At 28.7% G+C, this 23,267-nt stretch overlaps 1 protein-coding gene across 3 annotated transcripts in view; it reads left to right on the top strand.

The window, feature by feature from the left end:
- Window positions 1-33: 33 nt before the first annotated feature.
- Window positions 34-23,267, top strand: part of LOC127284386 (tolloid-like protein 2) — a 228,910-nt gene continuing 205,676 nt past the window's right edge. For 2 of the 3 annotated variants that reach the window (XR_007843472.1, XM_051309786.1), the window contains exon 1: window positions 34-7,072. Coding sequence is in view for 2 of the 3 variants with exons in the window: in XM_051309786.1 (XP_051165743.1) it covers window positions 6,883-7,072 (190 nt within the window). In the remaining variant the exon portion in view is untranslated. The remainder of the gene's footprint in view (window positions 7,073-23,267) is intronic. The other variant, XM_051309787.1, reaches the window with a different exon arrangement.

Below are 23,267 nucleotides of genomic sequence, written 5' to 3'. Positions count from 1 at the left end.
ATCAGGCGCATGATTACTGCATAAAAATAATTAGTTAGAATTTTCTATTTATAGAATTTTACTAGATATAATTATTTTTTGACCAATTTTCATTTTTCGAATTAGTTTTTAATAGAATTTATTTTTAAACGAAGATTTACTTTAAAAAATTTAGAAATAACCGAACTTTTATTTGGCAGAATTTTTATACTACAGTATTATATTTTACTTAACATTTTAGTTAACCGAATTTCAACAATATTGACAACATTTCCTCAATATTATCATTATTTCTGCAATGTTGCTACAACATTAGAATATTGAGGCAATGTTGCGAATATTGCTGCAAATTTAGATGCTGTGTGTGTCAAAATTTGCGAATACAAATAACAGAAAGATTTCGGCGCGATTTGTAAAATTGACCCGGTTGAAAAAACTTGTACAGGATCGTGTACACGATCATGCACCGATCTTGCACATGTTCATTCACCAGGTCATGTACTAGAGCAGAACGTGAACATGTAAAAAGAATTGGAACAACGATCTTGTACAAGAATAAGTGCAAGAACTTGCACATGTTCATATTTATGTCAACTGATGGAATCCACTACACGTGTCCGTGCTCGTGTACTCGAACAAGATCCTGCACGGAAAAACTTTGTGCAAGAATCATTCCTAAATTTGTTCAGGAACTGAGGATATGAGAATAATTTAAGAAATCTTATTTATATTTTCTTTGAAAAATTCTAAGCAGTATTTCTATAAGAATTGTAAAGAAATTCAAGACAACTTCCTAAACTCACTACAGAAAGTCTTGAACTTGTTTTAGAATACTTTTTTACGTTTGCGAGAAAAAAAATTTACTCTGGGAGGACTCGATCCCACGTCCTCGAGAGTCCAAAAACTGCGCTTTACATCTCTCAGCTACCTTAGCAGCTTATGGTATTATGCATTGGAAACATATTTGACGCAACCAATCCCTGCCTAGTGCTTGGTTACTGTACTGTGTCTTCTAAAACAGTTCAAGAAACTTTTAACACCCAGTGACTGAGATATTCCGATCGCGGCATTAACAAGAAGTCTTCCAATGTCATAATAAAAATACAAGTATTTTCTTGAATGATTTATGTATTTTTCTGTAATTTTTGCAGAATTATTCTCATATCCTCAGTTCCTGAACAAATTTAGGAATGATTCTTGAACAAAGTTTTTCCGTGTGTGTAAGATCATGTATAATATCTTTAGTTTCAATTACAGTTTATAATCAAAATCTTTAATGGCTGCGCAGTGGTTTTCTGTGGCTTAAATAGCTGCGCAGTTGTTTTTCGCACGTACGAACAAAGAGTCTTTATGACCAATGTTAAAAATTTCCACAAATTATGCAAAAATAAAAAAATTAACACAAGATCATGTACATGAACTTACGTACGATCTTATGCAAGTACACAAGCATGAACTCGTGAACTTCATTTCTTTAGTTACTATGAATGAACATATGCATGTTCTTGTACAAGATCGTTGTTCCAATTCTTTTTACATGTTCACTTGCTGCTCTTGTATATGACCTGGTGAATGAACAAGTGCAAGATCGATGCACGATAATGCACAAGATCGTGTACACGATCCTGTACAAGTTTTTTTAACCGGGGACCAATCAGAAATTATCAAGAAAATCGTAATTGGTAAATTTTAAAAACAGCGCCAAAATTTTTGTCGATTATTTGTTTGACCAGTTGCGATTTCAGATAAATGAAAATCGGTGTTTTAAGGCATACTTGCGATTGAAAAAAAAATTTTTCGATTTTTTTTACATTTTTTTAATCCTTATAATGTCAAAAATACGAGTGTAAAATATTATGAAGAAGTTCGGATTTTTAAAAAAGTTATATACAAACATATATCTGCATGTACGCAAAAACTATAGCAAAAACGATGTGAACATAAACTTTAAACTCGTTTTTCTGGAAACAGTTTTTTTTAAACTGGTACCCCCTGTAACAAAAAATCTAAACGAGATTTTGAGAATTTCTTTTTTGCATGTTGTTAAAAAACATATTCTTCAGGGGACTAATTATCAAAATTTTAAAAATTAAATTTTTTTCAATTTTTTTATAGTCAAAGACTGTAAAAAACAGTGATTTTTTAAATTTTGATTTTAAAAGGACGCCATTTTGTTTTTTTAGATTTTTTTAATTCCATGATATTAGTCCACTGGGTATTCATGTATACCAAAAAAAATTTTGGTATTTTGATATCGAACTGTAAGGAGCGGCTCTACAGGGGGTACAGCAAAATCTTACAAATTTTAGACCTCTACTTTGGCGCCCTCTACAAATCGTAATTAACAATGAAAAAACCAAACAATTATTGCTTTTTGTAGTTTTAATAATGTTTTTTTTGGAATAAAAAAAGTTTTTAAATTTATTTTTAAATTTAGCATTTAAAAATTTGAAACACTCCCAATTCTTAATAATTATTAATTCTTTAACGTCTAACAAATTGATTAAATAATACTCATTATTGCATTCTCTGTTCTTATATTTTTGATTTTGTCTCTTTTTGTTTTTACTTAACGAATATTGTAAGGTAGATATAGTGTTTGGCGGTCAGTAAAAATCGTGCCTTTATAAGCTTGTCAGCTTCTAAATTATGCAAATTTTATTAATTATTTATTATAATATTCAAGCAAGTTTTATATTACTCTTTATTGTTTTTTAGAATTTGTGTTTTTGGATTAAGTTCCGATTAGCCCAAACCTCCAATCTTTTTGAAACTGTGTATATCCAGGTATTTTGGTGCGCTAATTACGAAAATCATAGTGAAAATTGGCGCAAATGTGATTATCATGGTAAAAACCATAAAAAAACACCATAAGATTATGGTTTTTTGCAATTAACTCGTAAAAAATGTAAAAATTCAAAAAAAATTCTAGACAAAAGTTGTAGGTCTCAAAAGAACACACATTTTATGTCCTATACATTTTTCACCTAAACTGATTAGTTTTTAAAAAAAGTTCAAAAAACTTCAAATATCATTGACAAAAAAAGTTACGCGGCCTACGGCAGCTTTGCGTTTATACTCGCGTATAGCCTTTTTAAAATTCGATTAAATGAGAATTCTTTTTAATAAAAAGTTGTGTAAATAGAAATTCAGTAAAATAAAAATTTTAACACAAATAAATTTGGTACCTTAAAATACTGTAATGTAAAAATTTGTTTTAATGTAAATTTTGTCAAATGCTAATTTCGAAAATGAATAGAGTAGAGTGAGGCGTGGTGACGAGTTTGATATTCGGAAGTCTGTAGCGATCACAAAAATAAATAAATTTTAATGAACAACCTCTCATTTGAAAGCTTGCGAATATTAACGATTCCTTGACGAAGTTTTTCGGAAACTCAGAAACTTTCACTACTTTACGCGAAATTATTTTAGAATAACTGTAAGGAGTTTTGTAATTTCTGAAATAGGCTTGGATGTAGAAATGTTTCGTACTTTCTGAAAAATATTAAATTGTACCGCCGCACACCAAAACCATAGTGGCGCTACTGTCACTTACCTTGTTCCGCTGCAATCCAAAAGGTCTCTCAGTGTATAAATGATTCTATTTTAACTCCTTTATTTAAACTCCTCTCCGTATTCGCTGTTCCGAAACTAGTTTTGTAAAATATACTGAAATAATTTTTTCCGTGTGTTTAATTTTAAGTGTAAATAGTTGATTGTTTCTTATAGCATTGACAAAACTAGACAAAAATAATTATATATAATATAATTTTTTAAAATGAAAATTGTAACTATAATGATTTTTATGGGATAATCTTGCGCCTCCTAAAAATTCGAAAAATATTTTAAGCATGATTAGTTAATCATCTAATAATAATATAAATAACAACACTCTGAAGTTACAGTGTATTAATTTTAATTTTTTTAAAATAAAAAATACATTTCCTGTTAATGTTTTTAGGTTCATTGTAAAGGTGATTTTTGACAGAAGGAGAATTAAATGTAAGGATTAACGTCTAATTTTTTTATACCAAAAAAATTTGAAAACTTTTAAATCATTTTTTAATAGAAAAATAATTTTTAATTTCAAAGAAATTTATTATCTCCAATTTCCTAGAAAAGTCGAAATAACATCAAGCCTTATTTGTTTTATAAGACCCTTTTTTATAAATAGTATATTACATTATAAGGGCAGAAAGTTCGAATTCCGGCACTGCGCTAAATGATGCCCGAGGCGAAGCCGAGGGTATCATCGCGCAGTTTAGGGCTTTCGACTGTTTTGCCCATGTAATGTATACTATTTTTCTTTATATACGGTGGAAAGTACGCACAATAATTCACTATTTAAAAATATTTCAATTGCGTATTCCATTTGACAGCCGGCCATCTTTTAATTTTGCTCCTCGCTTCAACGCTACTAACGGACACTCTGGAAGCTCTGACTTTTTCTCTGTCTCTCTCTTTCAATCAAGTCTCTTTTTTCGATGCCTGCCTCGACATTTGCTGCACGAGCGAAGCGAGTGCTGCTGGTCGGGGGCAGGCATTGAAAAAAGCAAAGAAAATACAACTCACACAGCACATGATATTTCCTAAATATTTCTAAAATATTTCATTGAAATTTTGAAATACTCCAATGCGAAGTCCTTGAAATATTTCTTATAGGCGGACATTTTCCTGTTTTCATTAACATTTCATGAACCTTGCATTGAAATATTAAAAATCTTTCAATGAAGTATTCATGAAATGTTTAGGAAATATAATGTGCTGTGTGGGAAATATAACTACAATTTTTGCAACTAAATATATATTCAATTCCATATTCAAATTTTCCAGGATATTTTATTTACTTTTATATGCACTGACACATACAAACGACTGTAAGAGAGAGGGAATTAGAGAATAAAAGAGAGAGAGAGAGAAAAAAAGAGAGAGCGCGCGCTAGAAAAAATCAGCTGACAGCAGTTGAACTCGGTTCTGTTGGGTTAAAATCACGATGAGTTACCGACCGAGCCATTTACAAGAAATGCCATTGCATCAAGAACATTTGTGCATTGCTACAGCAATGCACAAATTTTTGACTTTCTGCTGGGAAGTCGATGCAGGAAATACGTGCTTTCGACCGAGGTATGAAGAAAAATAATTAAAAATTTTTCGGTACAGCTTTGACGGTTTGCATTAAAAAAAATTTACTCGTTAATTCTTACATGTAATTCTCATTTTGTAAAAAGTCAATTTAATAAATAAGCCGTAAGAACATTAAAAAACGTTTGTTGCTTATTTATTTGCATGTAAGTGAATTTAATTCATTTTGAGTTCAGGTTTATATTAATGACGTTTCACAGCTTGTTTGATAGAGCATATGATCTAAAAGGTGCTCCTAACAGACGTCTTGCGTTCAAATCCTTATGAAGGTTTTCAAAACGACAAGTTTTCTTTTATAGATATGAATATAAACTATACAAAGTATAAAAAAAACTCTAGGCAGTATATATATATATATATATATTTTAGTTTTTTGTAAGTAATTTTGTACGTCGTGACATTTTGCTGAACCAGGTACTTAACGATTCTTAATCAATTTACTATCCTGTTATAAATTAATTTATAACATTTCTTTAATTGATGTTACTGCGTTTACCATGAACTAAAGTAAAAAACATAACATTTTTAATAAAAAAAAAATATTAACATATTAGTAACCTGTTTATAAAATGTTACCAATTGTTTCGTATCTATTGTATAACTGATCTAAACTAGAGTTTGATAAATAAGATATCATTGATTGTTGCATCTTAAGCTTTTGTAACATTTGATTAAACATAAAGTGAAGTCAGGTAATGATTGTAATTTTATATGCTAAATATAAATATAAATTATAATATAAAATTATAGAAATATTCATTACTTGAGTATAATTAAACTGGTTTTTATAAACTTGATGATTCGTAATTGATTTAATGAATATCTATCAAAGATTCGGTGTCAAAAGTTAGAAAAAATAAATTCGATTCAAGTTGTCAAGGATTTCAGTGTGAGCTTGTATAACATAAATGCTATTGTCCCCTTACGATAAAGTTCTTTTATCTGTTCCTCTTCATCTCTTCATTCATTCTGTTTGATAACATCTCTCTCCTTCTTCCTCACACCCTTGTTTATTACATTAAGTATGTACATTCAAACGCATCCCCACTTAGTTTTAGATGAGCGCGTACGAACGACGGCGCGTTTTGTATGAACGTATTACATCTCGTGAACCGCCACAGCTGGAGGCCAGAGGTGGAATCAGTCGTCGGTTCTCCACGTTCTCGAAGCGACGTTTTCTCAGTTCGCTCCCTTTAATCGGTTATTTTCAAGGCCTTTGACCCATTTCTGTTCCAATCGTTGCTTACTTTTACCATTCATCAGTGTCTCGATTTACAACGGGTTGTCTTCTACTACTCTTCGCTTCTTTTTAAACATGATAATTTCATTAGACTGCTGTAGATTCCTTTATCTACATATACTATCTTCTTTATTAATTCTTGCAAAATACAAGTCACAATATATTGTTTAATATTAATTCTAGGGAAACTTCTTTTATTATATGCTAATTGATTCAATCAATTTTTTGTTATGTTAGTCCATTTACTGAGGTAAATTTTTATGAGTTCTTCAATTTGCATTGACACTGATGAATATCGGATGATACCAATAAAGTTGAGTAAAAATTATAATTAAAAAAAATTATCAGTAAAAATAACAGAAAATGAAACAAATGAATAAAAAGGGACATGTTATGAAGACTATTGACAGTGAAATAAGTGTAACAAAGAAAATATTCTTTTAGTGAAGATAACATTCTTTCTTCTCATATGTTATGACTTTGTGGGTGATTTAAAAAATTCATTAGTTTATACTTTCGAAATGAAGTTATTTTTAGTTCTTTCATTGTTTTCTTTAGTGTTGACATTAACTTACAGTAGAATTCTTCAGAATGACCCTGATTATTTAAAAAATTCTCATCACCGACAGAAATTTACAATCGAACAGTTGCTTAACACAAAATTTCCGAAATTGATATCAAATGACATAGACATCGATATCTGCAAGTCGAGTGAGTATTGTAAACATAAAAAAACATTCATTTTAAAAAAACTTATTTCTGCTGTATGAAAATATGATATACAAAGTATTATATTAAATTTTCTTAAAATGTATAAAGAAATAAATAAAATTTTGACTTGTGAATTCGTAAAAGCAGATTACATACTTGATGAAGATAATGTTAAGAAAAATTTTAAGAAGAAACATTTAACATATACTGAAATAACGCTTGTTGAAAAAATATAGTTTTTTTATGTCTGTACTTTTTGCATACCGTTCCTTAATACATATAATTAAATTTTAATACAAGGGGGATCGAACCTACGATCTTGGCACTTATAACCTAATGTAATAACTACTACATTATTTATACAAATGATTATCTAAGAAAAAGTATCCTACAAGAGAAACTCAAAACATTTAGGTGTAGATGTTGTTAATCACATTATAAAATAATTTTGTTTCTGTAATTCACTTTATTGAAAGATTTACTTATTATCACTCCACAAAACTGAAAAACCACTACCAGTGAGTTGTAGTATATAATATATTATATACATATTACATAAAGATACATAATATGTCAAAAAATCAAATTTGAAAATTTTTGATATTAAAATAACATAAAACAATAACAACAGCATCAATATTAAATGGCAATATTAAGGCAATATTGTTGCAACATTATTATTAATTTTTTATATAAGTTGTGTTCCATCAAACAAAATTATCAAGTCGATGTTAATAATCTTACTATTATGTAGGAGTCATCTGGTACATTTTTCTGAGAAGAAAAGTTATAATAAAGACACCTGGAATATTCTATCAAAGAATCATCAAAATTACATTCTCAAAAAACGTTTGTTTTTTTAATATTCAAAATCAAACGATACTAACAATCCTGTTCTGTAGGAATTATCAGAATTTTGATGTTCTAAGTGATACTGTCTCTTTCAAATCCGTAAAACTATGACAATATTTTAAGGATTTTAATTTTTATATTGTGAATTTTTAAACATTTTTTATGTACTTTCTAATGCCAAAAAATATGTTAAAATGAATGTGGAACAATATGAGTTATTAAATTAACTTTAATAAAAAGATAAAATAAATGGTTCTTAAACTTTTCTCTAAAACCCATAATTGTTTCATTTTCATTTTCACATTATATTGGAAAAAAGCAGAACTTTTTTAATGACAATAAAAAAAATTCCCAAGTTTCTAAAAATTGAGAAATAAGACTTAATTTTATAAAAGAAGTCTAACACATTTTTTTTTAATAGCAAATATTTTAGAGTTTTGTTACACTCATATATAAGACAATTTATTTATTTACTTAAAAAATGTATAACTGCTTTAGAAAACATGAAACAACATTGTTTTGCTTAAAAAAATTTTTAATAACGTTACTTGAAAAATTTGATTTTCTCTTAATAAAAAATACATTTAAATAATATTTCTTTTGATAGTTCAAAAGTTAAAGGGAATACTTTGTCCAATCAGCAAAATAAGATTTAAATCTCATTTTTTAATCAAATTTTTATAATAATACATGTAATTGAGTATGAAGCTTCAAATTTTGAACTTGAAAAAATGTTTATTTATTAGAAGTTAATAAAAACAAAAAATTATGAAGAACCTTCGAAAATTTTTTAATTAAATTCGTATCCTTTTATATATATTTTAGTAATATTTAGTAATTATTAATTTAACAGTAATTAATAATTTCGTCATAGTTTTCTATATGGAATACAAATTTTACGTGAGACTCCAACCAGCAAATCTAGGCTGGAGAAAACGAATTACTTTTTAGTTTCTCGTTATGGTATAAACCAAAAGAAAAAAAATTCTACCCAGTTTAATTCCGTTTCTGAATAAAAAAAATTTTAGTTAATGATATTAGATGTTATCAAATATATATAGTATAAAATTTATCGAAATTATTTTATATTTATTATTATTTTAATTTTATATTATTATTTATTTTATAAAACTAAGTAACGTAATAATACTGTTAACTTTTCATTTTCTAAAAAGAAAAATTAAAATATGTTTAGACTTATGGTTTGATGTGGGTGGTTTTTAAACACTAGTTTCCATGTTTTTGCTTTTATGTGCTGTGCACCACGACATACGTGCAAGGAAATAAAATGCAATATCTTTGATAGATTTAGATCCTCCATAAATTGATTTAAAAATTATTTATTAATTTTTCTTTTTCAAAACTAAAAAAAGTAAATCTTAATTTTTTTGGAATTACTAAAATTAATTTAGGTTTTTACATTCGCATATAGACATCTAACATTTATCCACACTAGGGGACAAGTTTGCAGCAAACTTCCTAAAAAATGTTGCGTGATATCTGGGTACTCGGCGGTTTTAGGGGTCGCTGATTACGAATATGATATAATGGTCAGTTTTTAAAAGTTTTAAATTGCGAATTTAATATATGTATTCAACATAAGTGAGTTTATCCGTGTTTCTGATTGTGAATTCTATATGTGTTTTCTAAAATTTAATATTAGATCTATCATTTTTTAATTTTTCAGATTTCATTTGAAATCCATATTCAATGATATATTCCCAAAGTAACTTAATTTAAATGTCAGTTTAGTAGATTTTAAAATTTTTTTAGTACTTTGTATGAATGGTCTGTATGTTATAAAAAAATTAATTGACATATTCGATTTGCTTTGAATTTGATTAAAAAACTAAAATCGGATTTGTAGTTAGTTATTCTCAAACCCTTTATGAAAAATAATAAATAGTTTTTCGTAGTTCGATTAAAAAGTAACTGGATTATGAAAATGTTATATTTAAAAAAAAGTTAAATAAAATATACGTGCACATATGATAAAGTTGTAGAAGAAAAACACTTTAAAATATACCTGATTTCAAGGAAGAGAACAATATCATGGTCTTTGAAACTTTTAAATAATACTGAATTCGAAATGTAATTTATTTTCAAGAAGGCAAAATATTAGTATTTATGTTAAAGTTAAAATTAGTTTTCTTGACTTTAAAGAAGGAAAACTAAATGATTCGATATGCCATAAACAGAAAGTTAAATGAGAATAACCATATAGATAATAGTCTGCAGAGCTACAGTCATTAGTAACGGTTGAGGGTTCTTCATTACTAAGTAAAAAGGGTCTTTCACCACAGGGAGGTTTAGTAATTTAGTTCACCGACACAAGCCCTCGATTGTTAATGTTTGTATATCCATGAAATCGTCAAGATCAGTAACATATTTTATTATTCTTTATACCTAATAAATACTCTACTTTTTATACTTTTTTAAATACTCATATTTTTCTTCAAAACCGTTTATTTCGGTAAACGTATTTCATTACAAAATACATATTCATTAAGGTATAACTGTTAGTAGAAACCATGACGGCATTTTAAGGTTAATTTTTTAAAATAAAATTGAAAAACTAGATAACGAATATTTAAAAATGTTATGCATATTATAACATGTTATGTTACATTATATTGAACAAAATTGTTTTTTCAAATTACTATAAATTTCTGCTAGCCGAAAAAAACAATTTTCATTTACAACAAAATTGAGTGAGACTTCCCCCTGGCGGATTGTATGATGCGAATGCTCCACGAAATTGGCGGGGCATTCGTCGAGCACGAGGTCGAAATTTTATCTAAACTGTATAAAAATGATGATATTGATAATATATAATTATTAAAATCAATAAGTTTTATGCATTTTAAGATGATTATTGTTGAATAATTATAAAATTTTTATGTTTTTATTAATTTCAATATACCTATTGCAGTTGATTGTCAACATTTGTCGATAAAATCAATAGAGCCGCGCTTTTTAGCAGGTAGGTGGCAGCACTCTTATTTTCATCAAAAAATTTATTTATTAATCAAAAAAATTGGTGAAAATTTATTTTTTTTATCTAAAATATTAGTGAAATTTATTTAAAAAAAAAAAAATATTTTACTTAAAAAAATTAATATTTTCATAAAAAAATATTATTGGTGAAAAAAATTATTTTTTTTTATCAAAAAAAAAATTTAAAGAAAATAAATTTTAAACGTAAATAATAGTGAAAAATTTATTATTTCATCAAAAAAACTGATGTATTAATCAAAAATATTGGTAAAAAATACATTTTTTTATCAAAAATATTGATGAAAAACCAATTTTTTTATTAATAATATTAGTGAAAAAAATCTTTTTAAACGGAAATATTGGTAAAAAAATTTATTATTTAAACAAACATATTGGTGAGAAATTAATTTTTTTATCAGAAATATTGTTCGAAAAAATGGATTATTTTTTCCAAAATTTGTCTGAAAAAACATTATTTTTTAAAGAAAATATTTCTGAAAAAAAATTGTTTTATCAAAAATATTAATTTCTTTTTTGATAAAATAATACATTTTTTCAACAATATTTTTCATAAAAAATATTAATTTTTGTGATCAATATTTTAGATAAAAAGTATAAATTTTAACCAATATTTTAGATAAAAAAAATAAATTTTCACCAATTTTTTTGATTAATAAATCAATTTTTTTGATGAAATAATACATTTTTTTCACCATTATTTACGTTTAAAATTAATTTTTTCAAATTTTTTTTACCAATAATATTTTTTTTTTAATATTAATTTTTTAAAATAAAATAATACATTTTTTTTACTAATATTTCCGTTGAACAAATAATTTTGCTTTTGATCAAAAAAATATAGAAAAAATTTAAAGAAAAGAAAATAAGAGTACTGCCACCTACCTGCTAAATAATTGATATTATTTGATCATTTACAATTTTGAAATCTTCATGGAAATAATATGTTCTATTGACGTTTAAAAAGCGCGGCTCTATTGATTTTATCGACAAATGTTGACAATCAACTGCAATATATTGAAATTAATAAAAATGTAAAAATTTAAAAATTATTCAACAATAATCATCTTAAAATGCATAAAACTTATTGATTTTAATAATTATATTATCAATTTCATCATTTTTATAAATTTTAGATAAATTTTGAATTTCGATCTCGTGCTCCACGAATGTTCCGCCAATTTCGTGGAGCATTCGCATCATACAATCCGCCAGGGTCGGTTGAAAAAACTTGTACAGGATCGTGTACACGATCATGCACCGATCTTGCACATGTTCATTCACCAGGTCCGTTCTCATGTACTCGAGCAAGATCGTGTGTAAGATCATGTATAATATCTTTAGTTTCAATTACAGTTTATAATCAAAATCTTTAATGGTTCCGCAGTAGTTTTCTGTGGCTTAAATAGCTGCGCAGTCTTTATGACCAATGTTAAAAACTTCCACAAATTTTGCAAAAAAAAAATTAACACAAGATCATGTACATGAACTTACGCACGATATTAAGCTGAGTCCAGATAGCACGTAAGCTTGTTGCACAATATTGCCAACCTTGCACCGCAAGCTTCAAATGTCCTACCTGACCCAGGCTTGCATGGTAAGCTTACCGAAAGATTGAAGTGTAAGATTACTCCAAGATTGCACAATAATATTATCGCAAGATTGCTCAGTAAGCTTGAACAGTAACCTTGTCGCAAGGTTGGTGCAAGATTGCCGAATAACCTTGCCAATTAGCACAGAAGGTTGCAGCAAGCTTGCTCGGCAACCTTATGGCAAGCTTGCGGAATAAAAAAAAAATTTGAGTGGATGAAATTTATTTTTGTACATACATTGAGCACCAGTTCCTAGGAGGATAAAAAAATTTACTGCGCAGCCACAAACCTTGCAACAAGCTTACCGTGCAAGCTTACGATAATCTTATCATGCAATCTTGCAGTAACCTTACACTACAATCTTTCGGTTAGCTTACCATGCAATCTTACGATAATCTTACTGTTTAATTTTGCAGTAACCTTACACTGCAATCTTTTAGCAAGCTTACCATGCAAACTTCGGTCAGGTGGGACTTTTGAAGCTTGCCGCAAGGTTGCTGCAAGCTTACGTGCTGTCTGGGTACACGAGCATGGACTCGTGAACTTGATTTCTTTAGTTACTACAAATGAACATATGCATGTTCTTGTACATGTTCTTTTACAAGATTGTTATTCCAATTCTGTTTACATGTTCACTTGCTGCTCTTGTATATGACCTGGTGAATAAACAAGTGCAAGATCGGTGCACGATCATGCACCATGTTTCGAAACATACATAGAACTTTAAAAAACTATCAGACTATTTTCTAAAATGTATACTTTTCCTAATATATTTTTTGGGTAAAATTTCTGTAGCCTACTAAAAAAAATTGATCGGATCGGGCTGCAATTTGTACATAGTTTAGCCCTAGGGGTGAGGACTTTAAACACTAATTATTGTTAGGTTTTTTCAAAAACCGTAGGAGAGGGAGGGGGTTGAATTTTTATGAAAAATTTAAACAGTGAATTTTTGAAGACTTGTAACTTTTAAACAGAAATATGAAAAAAAAATTTGAACTATATATTTTTGAAAGGTTTTTTCCTGCTCTTTCGAATGGTATAACAAATTGTTCAAATAATTCAAAATTGGACACTTTTTTTTGAAAATCAAAAATCTTTTTGCCTTTTTTTTAAATTCGGTCTTTTTCTATATTTATTTATTTTTAAAGTTGATAAAATCGGACAAATGCGAGTTACACTCGCACTGAAATCAAGGGTTCTGTACTCGAAGCGAACTTGTTTGGTATAAAAACAAATGTTTAAAAAATATGTGTTGTATGTCAAATAATATAAGTGATACAAAAAGGAACAATTTTGTAAAATTTAAGAAAATTGTTCCTCTTCGTATCACTTATATTATTTGACATACAACATATATTTTTTAAACATTTGTTTTAATACTAAATAAGTTCGCTTCGAGTACGAAACCCTCGATTTCAGTGCGAGTGTAACTCGCACTTGTCCGATTTTATTTTTAATTAAAATAAACATTTTCTTTTAAAAAAATGTGAAAAGAATATCGAATTAAAAAAGGAAGAATAGAAGGGAGAGAAAAAAATAAATAGAACAGAAAAACGAATAAAAAACTTATGGGAAATGTCCACTTTATACAAAAAAAAAATTTCATTTTCGAAAAAAACTTAATTAAAACAACTTCTTATCATGTTTTTTAAATTATTTCTATAATATACATACAAAAATGCGTAAAAATGAATAAATTTCAAGTCCTTTAGATAAAATTTTATTCGTTTTTGGAAGAAAATTCATGATTTTTTCTATTATTATCAGTTCTTTCCTGATTGCACCAGGACCATCAATTTGATAAAAATTAATCATTAACTCCAATCGTGCTCACATCTTTTTCCCTGTAATTTTCACGCAAAAAATACATTTATACACCAAATATGAACTGTGTGGGTTGAATATTGTGTGCGCTAGGGAGATAAAACCGTTTTTTTCGACATTTTTGATTTTTCCTTGACAACGCTATGTAAATCGATCCGAATCAACTTCGCTATATTTTTCCTGTATTTTTCACGTAAAAATACATAAGTGTACCAAATTTGAGACCTTTATGTCAAAAGATTTGGCCGCTAGGGGGGTACATAGTCATTTTTAGTAAAAATTCATGGTTTTTCCTTGACAACGCTATGATAATCAACTCCAATCATGCTTGCTATATTTTTTTTGTAATCTACACGTAAAAATATATAAATTTGAATTCCATTATATAAAATTTTCTTCGTTTTTGGTGAGAAAATACATTTTTTTCCTAAAATTGTCATTTTTTTTGAAAAATTTGATAAAAATTTAATCATCAACTCTAATCGTGACCGGTTTTTTTCCCTATACACGGAGATAAAAAAGGAGAATCGCTTAACCCGCCGGTAAAGCAGTAAGCACTCTCTTAAACGAGAGTCATCTGTTTGACCGCATGGAAAGTGAGCCGTTCGCTTCTTGAAGGGTGAATGAGTACGCTTTTTGAGGAAAGCGGGTTAGCTTTCCGGAAGGTGAAACCACAAAAGGTGAACGGTTACTTCTCAAAAGATAAACGGTTCTCCTTTCGCGGCAAAAAAAATACGTAAGTGTACCAAATTTGAGCTTTTTATGTCAAAGGATGTGGTCGCTAGGGGGGGAGGTTACATAGTCATTTTTATGCATTATTCGTACAAATTCATGGTTTTACCTTGACAACGCTTTGATAATCAATTCCAATCAGGTTCGCTATATTTTTCCTCCCAATGGGAAAAATACCATTGGCGTATTAATGGCCCAATAATGGGAGCCAGGGATGCCAATATAATTTCAATAATGGCACCCAATAATGGACCATTATTGGTAAAGTCATGGGCTGTCCACGCCGATGCCAATGATTGGCAACCATCATTGGCAAATTATTGGCAACCAATAATTATCCAATAATAAAAATTTTAAAAATAATTTAAAAAATCAATAATTTAAAAAAAAATTTATATTTTTATTATTTTTTAATAGTTATTATTATTATTATTTTATTTTTAATAATTAAATTAAAATAAAAAAATGGTCATCAAAGTATTAGTGAAACTATTTCTTCCAAAAAAGAGTTTGTCTCAAATCCAATTAATAGGAGAGACATCGGGCAGAAAAAAATTTCGACAAGAAAAAAATTTTCGATCACTGGTTATATACCAATCTAATGGCACCTCAACTGCGAGAAACAGTTATGATGTTCGCCCTCCCTGTGGCGTTGAGCGAACTAAAGTCCAGAGCTGAGCCATCAGCGCAGCGCGGGAACATTTGAAAAATTTGATTTTATTAGATATTTTATTTTATTTTAAAAATGACAAATAATTAACTTAATAAATAATTAATGTCATTAATAATTATTAATAACATAATGTCATACTTAATAATTCGTTAATTATTATAAAATAAAATATCTAATAAAATCAAATTTTTTAAATGTTCCCGCGCTGTGCTGATGGCTCAGCTCTAGACTTTAGTTCGCTCAACGCCACAGGGAGGGCGAACATCATAACTATTTCTCGCAGTTGAGGTGCCATTAGATTGGTATATAAGCAGTGATCGAAAATTTTTTTCTTGTCGAAATTTTTTTCTGCCCGATGTCTCTCCTATTAATTGGATTTGAGACAAACTCTTTTTTGGAAGAAATGGTTTCACTAATACTTTGATGACCATTTTTTTATTTTAATTTAATTATTAAAAATAAAATAATAATAATAATAATAACTATTAAAAATCGGACAAGTGCGAGTTACACTCGCACTGAAATCGAGGGTTCCGTACTCGAAGCGAACTTATTTGGTATAAAAACAAATGTTTAAAAAATATGTGTTGTATGACAACTAATATATGTGATACAAAAAGGAACAATTTTCTTGAATTTTACAAAATTGTTCCTTTTTGTATCACTTATATTAGTTGTCATACAACACATATTTTTTAAACATTTGTTTTTATACCAAATAAGTTCGCTTCGAGTACGGAACCCTCGATTTCAGTGCGAGTGTAACTCGCACTTGTCCGATTTTATTTTTTTAAAAATATTTTACTAAAAAAATATAAGAAACATAATTTTATTTCAACTCGCAATATTTTTATTGTATTTACATTTTAAAAATATATTGAATATTAAATTTTATCTTTCTAAGTCAAAAAGAGATAAAACTTAAGATATTGATATAAGGCTAGTAGCTGCTTGTCAAGGAAAAATCGAAAGTTATCTAAAAAATAAAATTTGTTTATTAATTTCAGAAAAATCAACTCCAATCATCCTCGCTATATTTTTTTTGTAATCTACACGTAAAAATACGTCAAAATATATAAATTTGAATCACTGTAGAAAAACTTTTTTCGTTTTTTGCGGAAAAATACATTTTTTTCTGAAATTTATCATTTTTCTTCAAAAATTTGATAAAAATTGATCATCAACTCCAATCGCGCTTACATTTTTTCCCTGTATTTTTCACGCAAAAATTGAGTTTTACAGCAAGTATGAACAGTCTGGATTGAATATTGTATGCGCTAGGGAGAATAAATAATTTTTTTCTAAATTTTTGATTTTTCCTTGACAACGCTATGTAAATTAATCCGAATCAAGTTCGCTATAATTTTCCTGTAATTTTCACGTAAAAATACGTAAGTGTGTCAAATTTGAGCTCTTTATGTCAAAAGATGTGGCCGCTAGGGGGGGGGTACATACTCATTTTTAGGTATTTTTCGTAAAAATTCATGGTTTTTCCTTGACAACGCTATGATAATCAACTCCAATCATGCTCGCTATATTTTTTTTGTAATCTAAACGTAAAAATACGTTAAAATATATAAATTTAATTTCCTTTAAATAAAATTTTGTTCGTTTTTGGTGGAAAAATACATTTTTTTCCTAAAATTGTCATTTTTTCTTGAAAAACTTGATTAAAAGTTAATCATCAACTCTAATCGTGACCGCTTTTTTTCCCCTGTATTTTTCCCGTAAAAATACATTTGTATACTAAATATGATCTGTATGGGTTGAATATTGTGTGCGCTAGGGAGAATAAATTATTTTTTTCGAAATTTTTGATTTTTCCTTGACAACGCTATGTAAATTGATCCGAATCAAGTTCGCTATAATTTTCCTGTAATTTTCACGTAAAAATACGTAAGTGTGTCAAATTTGAGCTCTTTATGTCAAAAGATGTGGCCGCTAGGGGGGGGGGTACATAGTCATTTTTAGGCATTTTTCGTAAAAATTCATGGTTTTTCCTTGACAACGCTATGTTAATCAATTCCAATCAAGTTCGCTATAATTTTCCTGTAATCTACACGCGAAAATACATATGTGTACTAATTTTCAGCCCTCCAGATAAATTTATGTGGCCGCTAGGGGGGGGTACACGATTTCAAAAAAACCGATATTAATAGGGTTCCGAACCGAGTACGGAACCCTAAAAATAATAAAAATAAAAATTTTATTTTTAAATTATTGATTTTTTAAATTATTATTAAAATTTTTAAAATTGGCTAATTATTGGTTGCCAATAATTTGCCAATGATGGTTGCCAATCATTGGCATCGGCGTGGACAGCCCATGACTTTACCAATAATGGTCCATTATTGGGTGCCAATGGTTTTTTCATTGGCTCCCATCATTGGGCCAATTAATACGCCAATGGTTACTCGTGGCAGTTTCCCATTGGGCTGTAATCTATGCACAAAAATGCACATGTATACCAAATTTCAGCCCTCTAGATAAATTTGTGTGGCCGCTAGGGGGGGGGGGTACACGATTTCAAAAAAACCGATATTAATAAGGTTCCGAACGGAGTACGGAACCCTAAAAATGTGTATTTTCACCACAAAAAATATTGAGATGTCCTTTTTTGTTATTTTAGAAATATTAATTATTTAATTAATTAATTAATGTTAATAAAAATGAAGAATTTCACAAATAAATTAAGTTATTCCAATACTGAAGCTACCAATTGAAAGCTAAAGTAAATCTAGCACTAGGACTAATTTTCAAAATTCAAAATGGCGGATATAAAATAAAAAATTTATATTTTTTTTAAATTTGATCGCCATATTGAATCCGCCACTTTAAATTTTGAAAATCTGACATCAGATTAATAATCAGCGACCCCGAAAACCCCCAGATACTAAGTTTTATAAAATATTAATAATTTTTAAAAGATATCTTGTCACTTTTCATTTAGGGGTTGTTTCCACCCCTAAAACCCACAAACTACTTGATCTAGCAAAACGTCCAGACACGGGTATTTTTTTTGGGTCCTAGTTTCCGAAAATGTTGGATTTTTTTGTGGTTCAAAAAACGTGTCGGCCGGTGTTTTATAGACAAATAAAGTTATCGTAATTCTGACGTTACTAAATGAAAGTTGACATAATTTTGCATCCAATGAGCCCTATATGAAGTACTTTGGATTAGTGGATTGTTAATAAACAATTGGCTAACATTACAATAGTTTATAAAAAATCCTCTAATACAAAATAGTTCATATAGGGCTCGATGGATGCGGAATTACTTTAGCTTTCAATTGGTAGTTTCAGAACAATAATAACTTTATTTACTTTTTATTTCATTTTTTATTAAAATTAATTAATTAATTAATATCTCCAAAATAACAAAATTAAATAGGACATCTCAATATTTTTTGTGGTAAAAATACACATTTTCAACTTTCCCTGTAAAAGATGGATTGAACCCTATACAACGATTAAGATTAAAACTGAAAGAGAAACAAAAAAAATTCAAGTGATTCCACCACAAAAGTTAAAGAAAAGAGGAAAGAAGGGATCGACAAAAGAAAATCTAATGTCAGCAATGACAAAAATTTAAAAAAATAAATAATCAGATTATTTAACTATATTAAATTTCAGTTTTTTTTACTATTTTTATTTACTAGTTTTTACTATTTTTTACTATTACTTTCTTTCATAAAAGTTTTAATTTTTTTTCTAAAAAATTTTTCATTGTTATTCATAATTTAGTATCTTTTCATTTTTTAAATAAATATTAATTTTTTTATATCTTAAGGAAAATTTTATATTTTTATACAAATGAGGCATTTTACGTGTAATGTCCTAAGTTAAAAAATTTATTTCTAGAAAAAAAGTGAAACTTGAGGAAATTGTTGTCCTACCTGATGATGCATCCATTTTGTTTAAAGAGGACATTACCGATGTCTTAAAACAAAATGGTTCCATCATTGTCTACAGCAGTCTGATTGCTTTTTTTAAAAAGGTGCAAAATGAAGAAGAGATTCCAATACCGTTTACTGTTAAATCAAGCAGCATTTTTCCTAACAACTCTATTGGAGAAATGGTTTGAGATAAACATGAAGCCCATACAAATTATTAGCATCGAAGTACATTATGTAACTGAGATCTTTGTTTTCGTCGAATTTATCCAAATAAGGATTATTCGCTTTAGCATAACGGTTACAACATTGACTAATGCAACCTCTGATACCTGACTCAACAAACATGACCATATCAATATCAGTTATAAGATGCAATGCTATAATCGCGTACTTGAGCATAACATCTCAAGTTAAACCGGGGGTTGTATAATATTGTGCAGGATCTAACATTGTTCTCTAAAATTTTCAAAAACATCTGCAAGTACATCAGTTTTCTTGTACTAATGGACATAGTCATAGAGAATTTTACAATAAAACTCAATCCATACATTCTGTGCATGCTTATACTCATCATGAGAAATGCCCGCATCGTAAAGCTTACTATATTAAAACACGAACGTCTTGAGGAACATCGACCCGGACAGCACCGAAACTTCCCTGAACCTTGACTGAACCTCGCTTGACGAGGTTCGGGAACTTGAGTCGCGAGGTCCAAACGAGGTTGAGTTAATATTTAAATGTCCGCGCATAATAAAGGTCAGTCACAGAGGTTAGCTGAATATTGGATTTGAATTTCTGTTAAATATTAAAATTAAAGATTCTTGGCATATTGTAAGGGGATATTTAAGGAAATTTAAAATTCAAGATTTGTTAAATGTAATCGTTAAATATTCTGGAAATTTAGAAGGAGCATAAATACGGAAAAATAAAAAGAAAGCAAATAAATTTAAAAAACTATTGAAAATTGCATTTTCTATGACATGAGAAAGCGTAAATAAAACAGAAATTAATAGACAATCATAAATACAGTTATATTTATTAGTAGTTACATAAAAATTAAATTTTTAAAGGTTTTTTTGAGAGTCTGCAGACATAAAATAAAAAATAAAAATTAATAAATAAAATAAATAAAAAATTAAAATTAAAAAAAAAATTAATATTAAAATCGTATGCAAATTTTATTAAAACGAATTATCAGAATTTTTTTGGCAGAAATCCTAGTAAATATTCACAACAATAATTTTATTGAGCCAAAAAAAAATTCATCTAAAAGAATTTTCTGAGTAAATCATTACGAAAATGCATTTTTTTTGTCTATAGTACAAATTCTGCAATAAACAAAATTTTCTTTTTAAGTAAATCATTCATTTATTTGAGTTTTTGTTTCACGACACATTTTAGACAACATTTCTTTTTGAAAATATTTCTTGTCAAAAGAGTTAAACACTATTTGTAATTTAATGTAATAATAATTTATTACTAATAAATATAACTGTATTTATTATTGTCTATTAATTTCTGTTTTATTTACGCTTTCCCAAGTCATAGAAAATGCAATTTTCAATAGTTTTTTAAATTCATTTGCTTTCTTTTTATTTTTCCGTATTTATGCTCCTTCTAAATTTCCAGAATATTTAACGATAACATTTAACAAATCTTGAGTTTTTAATTTCCTTCAGTATCCCCTCACAATATGCCTAAAATCTTTAATTTTAATATTTAACAGAAATTCAAATCCAATATTCAGCTAATCTCTGTGACTGACCTTTATTATGCGCGGACATTTAAATATTAACTCAACCTCGTTAGGACCTCGCGTCTCAAGTTCCCGAAACTCGTCAAGCGAGGTTCAGTCAAGGTTCAGGGAAGTTTCGGTGCTGTCCGGGGATAAATTGTCTGATAATAAACGGAAAAATAAATATCACAATTCCAGCTTTAATGATAAAAGTTCTACAGCAGGTAATCCAAATCGTCGTCCACCTATCAGAACAGAATCTGGAGAATTATAATGTTACAATTGTAACATGTCTGGTCATCGTGTATATGAATGTAACGAATTCTTACTGTGAGGTTACTGTAAGGATATCTGTAGGGTTTGTAAGGTTACCGTGTAAGCCTACAGTAAACTTGAGGTCATCTTAAAACTTCCGATCTTACAGTAAGCTTACACAGTAAGGTCGTGGTAAGTTTACATGGTAAGGTTGTTGTAAGCTTCCCGTAAGGTCACTGTAAAGTTGCTGTAAGGTTACTGTAAACATAGAATGTTATTAATACATAAATTTTATTAATATTTATGCGCAGTAGTTTTCTATGGCACATACGACTGCGCAGTAAATTTTATTTAACAAACCCTATTGGGGTTCATGAAGTACTTTACCAAATATATAATTTTTTATAAAAAAAATTTATAATATAATAAATATTATAATTATAATATAATTAATTTTAATGTATTTTTATATAACTTTATGTTTACAGTAACCTTACAGCAACCTTACAGTAACCTTACAGTAACCTTACGGGAAGCTTACAACAATCTTACCGTGTAAGCTTACCACAACCTTACCATGTAAACTTACCACGACCTCACTGTGTAAGCTTACTGTAAGGGCGGAAGTTTTAAGATGACCTCAAGTTTACTGTAGGCTTACACGGTAACCTTACAAACCCTACAGATATCCTTACAGTAATCTCACAGCAAGAAGTCGTGCTATGTGGGTAACTGTGGATGACGCATCGATAGAAAATGTAGGTTTTCGTGTAGTTCCAGACGATGCACATTTTTTTTAACGCCTAAGCAGAATAGATTCTTGAACGGGAACGCAATATATATATGCTATCCTTCTCTTACACATTCTTACGTTTCCGTTTACGATTGCGTTCCCGTTCAAGAATCTATTCTGCTTAGGCCTTTAATATGATTATAGGACGTACTTTTACAGATCACTGGGTTAGTGGAAAAAAGGACACGTCATAGTTAAATCAAACGGACGTGTCCTTTTTTTGCACTAACCCAGCGAGATCATCCGCGAGTGATTTATTATAAAGATGGTGATCAATTAAAAAATTAAAATTATCAATTATATCAATTAAAATTAGTCTAAAATAAACGATACGGATTAGTAGATTTAACTGACATGGTAGTAAGATCAACTACGCCCTCTCTCCGTGCTGCATTTATTTTGTATTCAAGGATGATTTAGAATTTGGCTAATATTAGGATTTATAATATCTTATTTTTTTGCGAATATTGTACAATCAATTTGACGTTTGACTACTAGCTGGTACATTAGTATGAAAGATTTTACATCACTTCTAATCTAATTTAATCTAAAACAAGCTTATACCGAAGTCCCCTAGTACGAGTGGTGGTACTTAAGTCGTCCAATACCTTCCGACATTCCCAAACTAGTTTTGACTCTATAGTCGGATTACTCAAGGCGTTTAAACCCGCCTGACTATCGACACAGATATTAATTCTCTTGCCAGATTTTCCTTTTTCAAGACAAATCATTGCGCCAGTAATTACAGCGCAGACCTCTGCCTGCCAGACCGTGATGTCAAAACCTAAAGATAATGTCACTTTAGTGGCATTAGACTTACCAAGAAGAC

This window comes from Leptopilina boulardi, unplaced genomic scaffold (genome assembly GCF_019393585.1).
Source record: "Leptopilina boulardi isolate dan_hultmark-lab unplaced genomic scaffold, ZJU_Lbou_2.1 LbouV2_324, whole genome shotgun sequence".
Lineage (NCBI taxonomy): Eukaryota > Metazoa > Arthropoda > Insecta > Hymenoptera > Figitidae > Leptopilina > Leptopilina boulardi.
Note: the sequence above shows the minus strand (reverse complement) of the source record. Positions and strands in the feature narration are given on the sequence as shown.